We start from the raw sequence: 15586 nt of genomic DNA, 5'->3' as shown, positions 1-15586 counted from the left end.
TGTAGTCATATTTTTGGGCAGATATAATACATGATTTTCTCAATATGCAGATACTCCAGCTCTTACTTTCATATTTTTCAAATCTACAGGAATACAATACTTTTAAAGTTACTTAAAGTGGATGAGCGCTTACTGCATTAATGATTTACACTCTAACGAATCAGTCTAATGTCTGTAAATCTTTGATGCAGTTGAAGTTTACCAAAGGCATCCATCATTAAACAGTTTTCACTATTCGATGTTGAACAACATTTGAAATAGTGGTTAACTGGAATTATTTTTTGTACTATATGATGCCTCTATGTACAGAAAGGAATCTGCTCCTGGAATAACCTGATGGTTTGCTTTGTGGTAGCAAAATAAATTTGAGATGAAAAGGCCATACGGGAATGTTACCATTTGGTTGTCAGACTGGTTACACAGTAACATTCCAATTATAGCTAGTCATTGTTACAGATATTGATTGTATTTTAAACAACAATTCTAGATACTGCAGCCCAAACTGATATATTATGTTTCTCATTTATTATTGTTTTCTACATTTAAGACAATCTGTATGCGCAAAAATTAAATGCAAAGCTAAGATTTACAACTTGCAGTGCATGCACTGCAAGCAATCATCATCAATCATCATCCTCTCCATCCACAAGTCCAACCTCCGCAGTTTTGGGGACAGAGCCTTCTCCAGGGCAGCTCCCAGGCTCTGGAACTCCCTCCCCCAACTGATCCGCAATTCCGTGTCCCTCACCATCTTCCAGTCCCGCCTCAAGACCCATCTCTTCACCTCTGCCTATCCTTAGCCCCACGTCCCCCTCCCTTTTCATCTGTGCATTAATTGCCTCATATTGTGTTTTGAATTGTATTCTGTCTTTACTTTGTGTACTAGTCATGTCTCTACTATTTATTTCATTCCCCTTACATGTTTTTCCTCTACCTGCTAAATTTTTGTAAGGTGTCCTTGAGACTCTTGAAAGGCGCCCATAAATAAAATGTATTATTATTATTATTATCATTCAACAAAAGCTAGACACCCATAGACTGACGAAAACAAACTCTGTATTGATAAATAATTCATGTACGTGTGTGTGTGTGTGTGTGTGTGTGTGTGTGTGTGTGTGTGTGTGTGTGTGTGTGTGTGTGTGTGTGTGTGTGTGTGTGTGTGTGTGTTTGCTGAGAGATGGAATAATGAATTGTAAGAAGGGATAACATCCATTGAATATATGGTAAGAAATGTACCTTACCTGTATTTAAAAGAAAAAAACAGACATTGGAATATGTATGACAGGAAATTCTTTCATCCAATTATGGATTCACATAGATGTGCAGAGAATGTTGGGGCATGGATCATGTGCAGGCATATGCAATTAGTTTATCTTGGCATCATGTTTAGAACAGAAGTTCTAAGTAAATTTCTAAGTAAATTTCTGCTTCCATTTTATGAATAATAAAAATGCAATAAAGGGATACCTGGAACTCCTATGTGGAATATAACCATCTATCATGTACTCATCCTCCACACCTAGACCACCATGAGAACTGTACCTTCGAATATCTTCATTCCTGCGGACTATCGGGAAGAAAAGAAAGTCAACTACAGATTATCCAGGATAAATATTCATAAATATATAATTAATTTTCAATTGCTCCACACAAATAAACCTTGTATTTATATATAGTGCCATTAATACACTCTACAAAATCCCATGCATTTCAACAGTAACATTATCAAACACCAGGATAGATCGAATTGTATTAATACTAAGTAGCCAAAAGATTGGTCAAACACGAAACTATGAGAGCGACACAAGAAAGTAAAGATGCTGGAAATCTGGAGCAACACTGATATGCTGTAGGAACTCAGCAGGCTGAGCAGCATCTGTGGATGTAAAGGAAATGTGGACATTTTGGGTTGAATCGCTGCATCAGTCGCCTAAGGTTTGAAGTTAAATGTCAATGATTCCCACCCCACCCAACCCCCCAACACTAAATATGTTGGTTAACCCACTGAATTACTCCAGCAGACTATTTGTTATAGATTATAAGAAGTAATTTAAAGATTCATTTATTTCAGTTTAGTTTATTGTCACGTGTATAGTGAAAAGCTTTTGTTGTGTGCTATCATTCAGCAGAAAGACAATACATGATTACAATCGAGCCATTCATTGAGTACTAATACATGATAAGAGAATAACGTTTAGGGCAAGATAAATGTCTTAATAGTCCAAGGGTCATCAATGAGGTATACAGTAGTTCAGGACGTTATGGAAAGGTTGACGTGGGTGTTTCTGTGCCCGGTGTTTAATTGTTAAAATCATGCATTCAACAGCAGCAAGAGCTGAATGTGTGTATGATTAGACAATGCAGAACTCTATTTTTCCAGCAGGTAAGAATAGAATTTCATATTTTGGCTGAGGATATTAATGTGTAAGTGAAACTATGTCTTCAGACTTGCAGACACAATGGTACTTTTGACTACACTTGGCAACATGCACAGTTAAATTACTGAGATACTCACTTGCTAATTTTCTGCACAATGTCGATTGGAAATTGTCAGTGATTTAATATGAGATATACCAATGAAGCTTCCCCCGGTATCAAGGAGTACTATTTGAGATTTTAGTTGTATAATTTGATAATTTGCAGAATTTACTTACAATCAATGGTTCTTTATTGTCACGTATCCACAACACAGTGTAATTATTTTGCACAACCCATAAATGCACAGTCGCCGATCCAGGTAAGCCCTTAGTTTAGTTTATTTCACATTCTCATTAAATTTTATAGAATACAGATTGCCATCCTGGGGTTCCCAACCGTATTGACCTGGGTCATATGTGGGTGGGGGACTGACCAAACTGATCTGCACACACCGTGATTTCAGGCAGCACAGTTGTGAGGACCCAGTGGTGAGGCCAACATTTTTTTTGAGATAGTCAAGAATGGACATGACAACAGCTTTGATGAGTCTATCCGTGTCCACTGAGCTGCGGTTGGCACATGAGCTGGTGATCTTTGAAATAAAGAGTATTTAAGTGTGAAAGTCAAGTTTGAGGGACGTCAATCATAGAGACTCCAATCATCCTGGTTCAAACTAAAACAACAGTCATGGATGTTGAAGGATATTGACAAGCGATCTAATTACATGAGGAAAGAAAAGACACAAAAGTGCTGGCGTAACTCAGCAGGTCAGTCAGCATCACAGGAAAACATGGATAGGTGACATCTCGGATTGGGACACTTCATCCTAAGAGTCAAAAGAGAAGTTGTTGAGGGTAAGGACAAGTTCCAGCAGGAGAGAGTTGGTAGAGGGGAACCAATTGGGTCTCTCTTCAAGGAAGAACTGGAACTTAGAACTGAACTGAGTTACTCCAGCACTTTATCTTTTTTTGTAAACCAGCATCTACACGTGGTGCGTGGGTCTCAAAAAGGAAGTGAGGAGTCAAGTATTTTGAGCAGCACCTTTAATTATGTTCCTCCCGGTTGTAGGTAGGTCCAAACGAGAGAAAGATGGCACCCAAACCCCTGCCTTTAAACCCTCTGGTTAAGGGCCGCCTCCGGACTGAATCACTCCCGTGCCGAGGGGTTCGACAGCTATGATGGCGCGACCCTTGGGAGCCGCCACAGGACCCCCCCCCCCCAGAACCCGAGGCACGAAACGCACCGGCGGGCGCACGACCCGGCCGGCCCGCGTGCGGAAGTCACCCGCTCGTGGGGCTTGCGGAGGCATAGGTGGAGGGACAGGTCGAGGGAATGGTCGAGGGACCGGCGGGAGGACAGGTGCAGTGACAGGCGGAGGGAGCCGTGAAGGGGGGGCGCCCTCGAGGCCGCGGTTGGGCAACCAGCACCGGCTGGTCAATGTCCAGGTGCGCCGGCTTCAACCGGTCGATCGACATGGCCTCCGGCCGGCCCCCCATGTCCAGCACAAAAGTCGTCTGCCCGTGTTCCAGCACCCGGAACGGGCCCTTGTACGGCCTCTGGAGTGGCGTCCGGTGGGCATCACGGCGCAGGAAGACGTAAGGGCAGTCCCTGAGGGCTGATGGCACATGCGGGCGAAATGTCCCATGGCGGGACGTCGGGACGGGTGGGAGCCTGCCAACTTGCTCGCGAAGGCGCTTTAGGGTGGATGAGGGCGTTCCCTGCTGCCCCGGCGCCGACGGCACGAATTCCCTGGGCACCGTGAGTGGCGACCCGTACACGAGCTCTGCCGATGAGGAGGCCAAGTCCTCTTTAGGAGCAGTCCGAATGCCCAGCATGACCCACGGCAAATCGTCCATCCAGTCCGGGCTGGAGAATCGTGCCTTCAGTGCTGCCTTCAGCTGCCGGTGGAACCTCTCCACCAGACCGTTAGCTTGCGGGTGGTAAGCCGTGGTGTGGTGTAGCCGCACCCCCAGCAAGCGAGCCATGGCTGACCACAGCTCGGAGGTGAACTGTGGCCCCCGATCTGAGGAGATGTGAGCCGGCACCCCGAAGCGAGCAATCCAGTGCGCGGACAACGCACGAGCGCATGTAGCCGTTGAAGTATCGGCCAACGGAATTGCCTCCAGCCACCGCGTGAAGCGGTCCACCATTGTGAGAAGGTGGGTGATGCCCCGGGACGGCGGGAGAGGCCCCACAATGTCCACGTGGAGATGGTCGAATCGCCGGTGAGGTAGACCAAACTCCTGGAGAGGCGCACGGACATGGAGCTGGATTTTCGCCATCTGGCACGGAATGCAGGTGCGAGCCCAATTGCCAACCTGTTTGCGCAGACCGTGCCACATGAAACGAGCGGCCACTAGTGCCGTTGTCGCCCCCGATTGATGGGTGAGACAGTCCGTGGATGACTTCGAACACCCTCCAGCGCCAGGGACGATGGGGCGCGGCTGACCGGACGAAACATCGCACAGGATCGTCGCTCCTCCAGGACCGAGAGGGACATCCTCAAGGCGGAGGCCGGAGATGGCAGTCCGGTAGGCGGGCATCTCATCGTCCGTGAGCTGTGCCTCAGCCAGAGCAGAATAGTCAATTCCGGGCGCCACCTCGAAAACTGCGTTGATAGCGGGGCGGGACAATGCGTCGGCCACCCGGTTCTCCTTCCCCTTGACATAGCGGATAGAAGTAGTATACTCCGAAATGTAGGCCAAATGCCGCTGCTGTCGTGCGGACCAGGGGTCGGAAACCTTTGCCAGGGCGAAAGTGAACGGCTTGTGGTCCGTGTAGGCGGTGAACGGGCGGCCCTCCAGGAAGTAGCGGAAGTGGCGCACTGCCAGGTACAGAGCCAGGAGCTCGCGGTCGAACGCGCTGTATTTCGTCTGCGCGCGGTTGAGGTGCCGGCTGAAGAAGGCCAGGGGCTGCCAACCTCCGCCCGGTAGTTGCTCCAGCACGGCACCCACCGCCGACTCCGAGGCGTCCACCGTGAAAGCAGTCGGGCATCTTCCCACGGGTGCACCAGCAGTACGGCCCGAGCAAGGGCCTCCTTCGCGCCGCCAAATGCTGCCACTGCCTCGTGGGTCCATTCAACGTTCTTGTTCTGCCCACCCGCCAGGAGTTGATACAAAGGCCGCATGATGTGGGCCGCGGATGGCACGAAACGATGGTAAAACGCCACCATGCCGACAAACTCCTGCAGGCCGCGCACCGTGCGTGGGCGGGGAAACCGACGGATGGCGTCGACCCTGTCAGGCAGGGGAACCGCGCCTTGCGCAGTCACGCAGTGGCCGAGGAAGTCAATCTCGGTTACCCCAAAACGGCACTTGTCGAGGTTGATGGCCAAACCATGCTCGCTGAGCCGCTGACAGAGCTGCCGAAGGTGGGCGCAGTGCTCCTGCTGCGAGCGGCTGGCCACCAGGATGTCATCCAGGTAAACAAATACGAAATCGAGGTCGCGACAAACCCCGTCCATTAGGCGTTGAAAAGCCTGCGCAGCGTTCTTGAGGCCGAACGGCATCCTCGTGAACTCATAAAGTCCGAATGGTGTGATGATCGCCGTCTTGGGTGCATCATCCGGGTGGACCGGGATCTGGTTATAACCCCGTACCAAATCCACTTTTGAAAATATTGTGGTCCCAGCCAAATGGGCGGTGAAGTCTTGGATGTGGGGTATGGGGTATCGATCCGCTGTTGTTGCGGCGTTCAGCCGTCGGTAATCACCGCAAGGTCAACAGCCCCCGCTTGCCTTAGTGGGGTGGGGACGCCCATGGGCTGCTTGAATGGCGGACGATCCCCAAGGCCACCATCGTGCGGAATTCCTGCCATGCCAGACGCAGTTTATCTGGCGGCAGTCGGCGTGCTCGTGCGTGGAGAGGTGGGCCGGTAGTCAGGATAAAATGTACCACTCCGTGACTGGGGGTCGATGACCGAAACTGTGGGGTCAGGATGTCCGGGAACGCGGCCAAGATCCGTGCAAAGCGGGAGTCCACGGACGACAGGGGCCGTCCCACCGGCTGATCCAAACGCAACGTGATCGGCTCCATCGTATCGGAGCAATGGCTGGGAGACATCAGCTATGGTGAACCGCCACGAGAAATGGCAGGAGCCGAACATGATTGGAACCATGCGCACTCCATACGTGTGGATGGGGCTGTCATTCACCGCGGTGAGGACGGGCCCCCGCTTACCGGAACGAATGTCGGCCAGCGAAGGGGGCAGGACGCTGAGCTCCGCTCCAGTATCAACAAGGAAGCGGGTCCCGGAGCGCCGATCCCAGGCGAAGAGGCGGTGAATTTGGCCGGCCGCTGCGGGAACTATTGGCAGCCGGCCCAGGCATTTCCCGGGAATGTGCGCGGCTGGCGGCATTGCCGTGCTGCAGCACCCCAGCGCTGATGGAAGTAGCACCAGCGCCTCATGTTGGTGGTACTTGGAGCTTGCCGGCTCCTGTTGGTGGTGCCTGCAGCTTGCTGGCGCTGGACTGCAGGTGCAGTACCCCTCACGGCCGTGGAGGGCGATCTTACGGACCGTCGGGCTGGAGCTGTCACTCCTTCCACAGCTCCCCCACCCCACCGGAGGAAATCGGGAGCTGCCGGGGTGACGTCATCGGCGCGCCTGCCGACGGCCAGCGCGTTGATGTCATCAGGGCGCGTCGTCCTCAGCGCGACCCTGTGGCTGCTGACGGTCAGCGCGTTGACGTCATCAGGGCGTGCCATCCACAGCGCGTCGGCGCGCCTCCCGAGGGCCCTGATGTCGGCGAAGGAGGCGTCCGTTAGCTGAAGACGGATGTAGGCCGGCAGCAGGTGGAGGTAGGTATACTCGAACATCAGGCACGGCGCGTGCCCATCCAGGAGAGCCACCATCTCCTTTAGGAGGCTTGATGGCCGTCGGTCGCCTAGGCCCTCCATATGAAGGAGCCTAGCAGCACGCTCCATCCTACTTAGTCCATAAATCTGGAGCAGGAGCTCCTTAAGGCCGGGATATTTATCGGTGGCCGGGGGGGCTGCGAGGAAGTCCGTGACCTCCTCGACCGTGTCCTGGTCGAGGGCCCCCACCAGGTAATAGAAGCGGGTGGCATCGACCGTGATGCCCCGTAGGTTGAACTGGGCCTCCGCCTGCTGGAACCAGATTTGCGGCCGGGTGGTCCAGAAGTTGGGCAATTTTACCGAGACCGCGTCCAGAGACACGGCCTGGTCGGCCTGTGAGGAGGTAGGGCGTTCTTCTTTCTCCATCATGACGACAATGGAGCGTCGAGGTCACCAATGTGGTGCGTGGGTCTCAAAAGGGAAGAGAGGAGTCAAGTATTTTGAGCGGCACCTTTAATTATGTTCCTCCCGGTTGTAGGGAGGTCCAAACGAGAGAAAGATGGCACCCAAACCCCTGCCTTTAAAACCTCTGGTTAAGGACCGCCTCCGGACTGAACCACTCCCGTGCCGAGGGGTTCGACAGCTATGATGGCGCGACCCTTGGGAGCCGCCACAGTTCCTTGCTTCTCCTGATTACATGAGGTAGTCAGTAGACTGTGAACCTGAGGAGCAGTTGTACCATTAGGGGTCATCATAATACATACATGGTTGAGCTGACCACATGTTGGTAGATAACAGTGATGAGAGTGAGCAAGTAGATCATGTTAAGCTGGGGTGAGCAAGAGTAGATTCATAGCAGATTGGATGTAGCACTGCCAGAGCAGGAAGAGAAGCCAAGACCAAGGAATATCAACCAACAGTTGGACAGATAAAGCAGGACAATACAGGAGATATACAGCGCATCAGAGGAGACGGTGCCATGTTAAATGTTTCTAGTTGGCTGAGAACGCAACATTACTGGAAAATTCTGAGTATCTGCTATTCAGAAATGCTGAAGTGCTCAGTGTGTGATGTTTGCTGCGCTCCCTTTCAGCTCACCACTGTTCAACTTAAGCAAAGAAGAAATCGCTGGAGGAACACATCCGCATCGGACAGCATCCGCGGAGAGAAATTGACAGACGATGTTTTGGGTTGGAACCTTTTCCCCAGATTGAAGAAGGATCCTGACCCGAAATGATGAAAATCCCCTCCACACATACCGACTAACCCACTGAGTTCCACCAACACTTTATTTTCATCTGAAGATTCCAGCATCTGCAATCTCTTGTGTTACCATTTTAATTTTAATTCACATTTTATTAATGTTATGCAGTATTGTATAAAGTTTTCCAGTGAACCACAAGTCCTGAGCATGCTGGATTTTCTCAATGTTACTATTCTTGGTTCCTCAATGATGGGTGTTTGATGCTGTGGGGCAGAGAGCATAAATGGGGTAATCCAATCATGAAGTTGTAGGAAGGACGAGCATGGATTTGAGTCAAAAACTTTGCAAAGATGAGGAAGAATGGACAAATATTAAATATGTTTTATTTTGAATAGGGATACGATTTAAACAGTTTGAATGGGCTGGGTCAGCACCAAGTGGCAATTATTTACAATGTCACATAATGTAGGAGTAAAAAGACAAATGGACAGGTTAGGAGGTTTAGTTGGATGAAGTTGCAGGACCATAAAGTTGTCCCAATGTTAATAAGATTAAAAAAAAAAAACAGATTGAAAAAATATATATTTTTAAAAAGGTTACCTTGTCGATTATCTGGGTCAGAAGAAAGAAGAGATGGGCTTTCACTTGATGTACTATATGCATCACTATGGCGAGGCGAATATACTCCTGTAGTTTCTTGTAAAACATTAAAACAACATTATGTCACAGGAGCAAGATCTAAATATTGATTCATAACACCCCTCCCTCACCAAAGGTTTAAGGAAAAAAATAAAAAATTATTGTTGTATAGCAATTCTTAAATGCACAGTTTATCATTTTCACCCTGGCCCATGAGAAAATCCATTAAAAAATATATCTATTTTGGCTCTTCAACATATTGCTATCCCGTTAGTTAGCAAAGTTAGTATTCTACCACTGGACCAGGGATCAACAATTGAACACGTGTACTATTTATCAGCAATGCCAGTAGGAGATTTGAGTGAATAGGCACATTCACTACTCTGTTGGCCCTGTTCATTAATCTGCCAGTGGGAGGAATTTGTACAGAAAGCTGCATAACTCCACATGTCTGGGTCAGAACAAGATTATGTCCTTTCACAGAAAAACACTGATCAAAGAACAATTATAAGAACAGCTGAGTTTTCACCTTCATTAAAACGGCTAATTGATGTGGAATTAAACAACAAAAGGAATAACTAAAGTTCCACAATTTGGAATGATGCAGCACAAAGAATCATTGACTAATGTAGGCTAATGAAAATACTAAGATGCCAGGCATCCAATGTATTAATTTTCATAAGAGGATGTGATCCAGAAAGTAGCTAATGCTCCATTGTAATGTGGGTGGAACTCTTGAGCACAGCTCCAGCAATAGTATAGCTGTTGCGCTATTTAAATTGAAATAAAAACCTGTAACAAGTTCACTGCTCCCCTCCTCCTTCCCCATCACCCCCCAAAAGATTATAAAACCCCAGTGTCAAAAAGGAATGAGGAGTCATAAAATGACCAACACCACCCACAATTCTGACCCTGGTGCTCTCGCAAGCTTGCATTTACTTGATAATTTTGGAACTTCAGGACGCCCGCAGTAGAAATCAAAGCGCATCCATTTTCAGGATACGGAGAGGAGTAGGTGACCTTCTCTGTGCAGGTTACAGTAGGGCCCAGACTGTGGATGGGCTATGTTGCATTGCAGCTGATGTAACCCTCAGTAAAGCTGGAAAGGACTGAATAGCAGTGGAAAGAAGCTCATTCAATCGGATGCCCCAGCCATTTTCTTCTCCTACGCTGACCAGATCCAACCCCCTAATATCCACTCTACTTCCAAAGCTTCGTCAACTGTGGCCCTATTGTCTCTATCTTGCTCTCCAATCTCTAAACCAATTTTGTCCACTTTCTGCTCTCTTGGCTGTATTTCTACAAACTTTCCTTCCCTATTCCAACATAAGAAACTGTTAAAAGTTCTCTCCTCTCAGATACTATCAGCTGTCTCCTCATAAACAATCCACAAATTCTCCAATCTTGTAAATATCACCCAGGCCATAACTTATCTTCCCCCCCTGCATGCAATAACGCCCCGAAATGTCTCCCTTGGCTGTTTCTGAAAACACATTTCTGAAAACTCAGCCATTTTCCTGCTGCCAGAGTAAAAGCAAAGGATAGTACGGGAAGCGGCAGTGACGAGGGATGTAAAAGCGGTGGTCTGACCATTCAGAGGCCATGCTGCAAGATGCACTGAGCAATGCCGACTGGAATAGCAAGTTCCAGAGACGTCAGTGCGTTCGCGGAAGCGGTCACGGACTTCATTGCAACAATAGCCGATAACATCGTCCCCACGGTAAGGGTTAGCATCTTTCCTAATGAAAAACCCTGGGTGGACAGGTCCATTCGCGTGGCCTTGAATGCTCGCACCGCTGCTTACAACTCCGGCCTGGCATCCGGAAATATGGATGACTACAAGGCCGAGTCCTACCGACTGCGAAGGGCGGTGAAGGACGCAAAAAGGAGGTACAGGGACAGGATGGAGTCGCAGATGGAGCAGCAGGACACCAGACGCCTTTGGCAGGGGCTACAACTATAACTAACTGTTGGTGCAGCCCCCCCCCAACTGGAAGTGCCGGCACATCCATAGCTGATGACCTGATCTCTTTCTATGCACGATTCGAGATGGGCAACATCACTCCTAGCTCACCGGCTAACAACAACACCGCCAGCGTGCTGGCTAGCGAGGCTGGAGGGAGGTCCACTGCTGGGGATGTGCACACATTCTTGTTGTCCGAGCACGACGTGAGGAGGGCTCTGACACGTGTGAACTCAAGGAAAGCTGTAGGCCCAGATGGCATCTCTGGGCGAATACTAAAGTCTTGTGCTACTCAGCTTGCTCCAGTGATCACCACAATATTCAACCTCTCCCTGGCCAATTCTTTGGTCCCTGCCTGCTTCAATAGATTCACCATTGTTCCAGTGCCAAAGAATGCCTCTCCAGCTTGCTTGAATGACTACCGACCAGTGACCCTCACCTCGGAGTCATGAAATGCTTCGAGAGCATGGTTTGGGAGCTGGTTTGGGAACAGCTCTTCCCAGGACAGGAAGGCTCTGTAGAGAGTAGTGCGTTCGGCCGAACGCACTATGGGAACTACACTCGCCCCCCCTGCTGGACCTATACACCAGGAGGTGCAGATCCAGAGCCAGCACCATTATGGGGGACCCCTACCACCCCAGCAACGGACTGTTCCAGCTGCTACGGTCAGGCAAACGTCTCCGCTGTCATGCTGTGAAAACAGAGAGGATGAGACGGAGTTTCTTGTCACAGGCCATTAGGACTGTAAACTCTTATCTCACCAGGGACTAATTTACTGTACCAATTTACAGTTGTGTTGTGTCTTTTGTAAAAAATTATTTTCTAACATGTGAACACTGATTCTGTTCTATTCTGTTCTGTAGTTTTTGCACAATCCACAGGCATTGTCACTTACATTTCACTGCACATCTTGTATGTGTATGTGACAAATAAAGTTGACGACTTGACTCGCTTAGACCTAGCTTTTGAACTTGCCCTTATGTGAATCTTTATCAAATGCTGTTTTCCGGAAGTGGCGGCGCTGTCTTGCAGTTGCGGCTCGCTTTGCAGCTGCGGCTCGCCTGCAGTCCGTTTGTCTTTTCTTTTTTTGTTTTCTTTGACTTGTTATTTTAGTTTATTTCAGTTTATTTTAGTTGTGTATGTGTCTGTGTGGGGTGGGGGGGGGGTGAGAGAAACATGTTTTAGTCTCTTCCTTCAGGGGGGGATGCGACCTTTTCTTGTCGTATCCCCCATCTCCGTCTCCGTCTGCGCTGAGGCATAATGGCGGTGCTGGCGGCCTCAAACTGGGACCGACCTCGAGGCTCCGGAGGCAGAGTCAGGACTTACCAACGCGAGGCTGGCCGACTTCAGGGTTGTGGTGGCGGCGGCGACCCGACTTCGGAGCCTCGGAGGCTCGGCCGCAGGACCAGTGGACTCGGCCGCCGGCCCAGTGGACGACAACGTCGGGAGTTCGCAGGTCCCAGGTTGGTGACTTGTTTTTCCGGAGCTCCCACATCAAACAGCTTCATCCGCTGGACTGGAGGGCAGCAGCTTCGTCCGCCCCGGGCCGCGGAGTTTGAACCGGTCCGTTTGCGGAGCTCGGATTCAGCCGCGGGACTTACTTACCATCACCCGGCGGGATCACATCATCGGAAGCCTGGATCACCTCAACGCAGAGTGAGAGCAAGGAGGGAAGAGACAAGGACTTTAAGACTTTTGCCTTCCATCACAGTGAGGAGGGCCTGGTGAACTCACTGTGGTGGATGTTAAATCTGTGTTTATTGTGTGTTTTGTTATTTTATTCTATGTTATGACTGCAAGGCACGAAATTTCGTTCAGACTGTAAAGTCTGAATGACAATAAAGGATACTTTACTTTACTTTGATATTGCTCCATGAAGTGCTTACCTAACCTGACCGTGTTGCAAGTGCTACCTTGATAGGATGATAATTTAATTTTAGTTTTAGGGATGCAGCAAGGAAATAGGCCCTTCAGCCAACCATCTACACCGACCATTGATCACCTATTCACATTAGTTCAATGTTATTCCACTTTCTCATACATTTGCTACACACTGGAGGCAATTTACAGAGGCCAATTAACCTACAAACTGCAGGGATTTGGGATTTGGAAGAAAACACACACATGTCACAGGGAGAACATGCAAACACCTCATGGATAGCACCTGAGCTCAGGATTGAACCCAGGTCTCCGGCACCATGAGTCAGCAGCTCTATCAGCTGCACCACTGTGCCGCTATTGATGGTGTTTCTGAAATATACATCACAGAACAGCACTGGCCCAACTGCACAGTAAATTAGTAAATTCCCCAGAGTAGGGGAATGAAGAACCAGAGAACAGAGGTTTAAGGTGAGAGGGGTACGATTTAATTGGATACTGAGGTGCAACTTTTTTTATCCACAAGAGGTTGGTGGATATATGGAATGAGCTGCCAGAGGAGGTAGCTAAGGCAGGTATTATAACAACATTTAAAAGACATTTGGACAGATTCATGGATAGGAAATGTGTAGAGGGATATGGGTCAAACACAGGCAGATGGGACAAGTGTGGATGGGGCATCTTGATCGGCATAGGCAAGTCAGGCCAAAGGCCCTATTTTCTACATGAGCCCTTAAATCTCTTTAAGGCCTTCAATTGCTTACAAATTAATTAAGCCTCCCTTGCTTATTAACATTCTGACACACCTTTAATTCCACGAACCCCACAATTTCAGTTAAAAATTGCTAACAGCAACAGGTTGCTAAACACAGAATAATAACAGGCAAGTGTGGTTTAATATCACAGTGAAAACAGATCGTGGCAACAAATAAAAGACAGCTGTTATGTGCTGGGTGTGAGCAACCCATTTAGTTTAGCTATGGTTTGTTTTAAAACAAATTGTTTTGTAAGAGTTGTGCAAGGGAACGAACATAATATTAGATGGTCATGACTCCCGAACATTGATTTTGGTGAATAATTTGATCACATTAGGTAAATTTAGTAAATGCCATCTAAAATATTACAACTTGGCTTGTTTCTCATTAGGACAAAAATAAAGTATTGAGTTAAGGTTATTTGGTAGAATATTTTGTCTTCTCTTTTTTTTGAGGAGCATTAACATTAAGTATTAGAATATATTCAATGACTGAAATACTTTATTTCTAGTAGTGTATTTCTTAAGTATGATGGTGGCTTCTTTAAGGTATAAAATGTAAGTATTTGTATTGAAAGTATCATTTCAAGGCTTACACTTTCAAGTATATTCAAAAGATAAAATGAAAAGAACTGTGATCCTTACGCCCAGTGAGTCAATAAAGTTGATCTACTTCATGGTTTCAGAATGTTTATAAATCTCCCAATCACCAATAAACAGAGGGAATCATAAGGAATAAATTGTGATTATAAAAAATGTTCCTTTTTGATATAATTGAATTTGACAATGGACAGATACTTGTTGATATTTATTCTCTCAATTCTCTAGCTCCATGAAACTGTTTGGCTCATATTTAATCTATGGGAATAAAAATACCCTTGAGATTATATTCTCGATACAGAAGCAATCTTAAATTCATATTGAGGTTTTACTACAATGGAAGAAAACATAAGCTATACATAAAAAATATCTTTGATTTACTTTGAATGCCAGCAACACAAAAACTCTCAACTCACATTAATTGGGCAAATATTATAATGCATAATTTAAGATAAATCCTTATCTAATTTTTATTAAGGCAGAAAAAATGATTTTTTTGTTTCAAATATATTGAATTCCTGCTTAATACACATTAAAGAGACTGGAACGATGACATAAACTGGCAGTAAACAAACAATAATGTCATCAGGATTGATCCCACAGGGGTTTAGTAGTAAACAATTGGTACGTGTGCAGCAACTCAGGAAGACTGTTTCTTTCAAAATGTCATGAATTTTTAAAAGTTCATATAAAATCACAAATACAAACATCCCACTGCTCATATTAATCAATTGTTAATCTACCAAAGTCTTTGCATTTAAGACATGGATGGATAAAAGTGTCCTGTTTGATATACGGGGCAAGTTCAATGCATGCTGAAAGAGCACATTGAAGCAATCAGAATCTATATTACTAAAAGTCTGATCTTGACCACTTCCTGTTTTTCTGTTTCATGATTTTAGAAAAAACACTGCCACTTACGGCTGTGATTTTTTGGCCATCTTACTCAGAGTCTCCCTCCACTGTGCAGGACAAGAGGATTATTCCCATTGATGAAAAATACAAGAGTTATTAATGTTTAAAAAATGTTGAGGTTCTCTCTGCTGCCCCTGCTGGTGGGAGGGGGAGGGACTATAAAACCCGGAAGTGATGTGCCTCAGTGAGTCTCTGCAAGATGTGGGAAGTGAGAGGGTCACGTCTCTCAGTCTGAGCTGTGAATAACACTGAACACATGTCTACTAAACTGTGAGTGTGGTTTTACTGACCTTGAGTGCCCTTAATGTGGTTTGAAAATTAAAATGTGGTTGGGTTGAAGTAAAAGCACTTCAAATGGTTGGTGGGGGTTTGGGTTGAAGTTGAAGCACTGCAAATGGTTGGTGGGGGTTTGGGTTGAAGTA

At 47.3% G+C, this 15586-nt stretch overlaps 1 protein-coding gene across 6 annotated transcripts in view; it reads right to left on the bottom strand.

The window, feature by feature from the left end:
• The window catches only part of ptpn13 (protein tyrosine phosphatase non-receptor type 13), a 288106-nt gene that overhangs the window by 145604 nt on the left and 126916 nt on the right, over positions 1-15586 (bottom strand). For 5 of the 6 annotated variants that reach the window (XM_033024321.1, XM_033024313.1, XM_033024330.1 and 2 more), the window contains 2 exons: positions 9016-9111; positions 1468-1567 (listed from right to left, as the gene is read on the bottom strand). In XM_033024321.1, the coding sequence (XP_032880212.1) occupies positions 1468-1567; positions 9016-9111 (196 nt within the window). The remainder of the gene's footprint in view (positions 1-1467; positions 1568-9015; positions 9112-15586) is intronic. The other variant, XM_033024345.1, reaches the window with a different exon arrangement.

The sequence above is a fragment of the Amblyraja radiata genome, chromosome 1, assembly GCF_010909765.2.
Source record: "Amblyraja radiata isolate CabotCenter1 chromosome 1, sAmbRad1.1.pri, whole genome shotgun sequence".
NCBI lineage: Eukaryota > Metazoa > Chordata > Chondrichthyes > Rajiformes > Rajidae > Amblyraja > Amblyraja radiata.
This window is presented reverse-complemented; position numbering and strand designations above follow the sequence as displayed.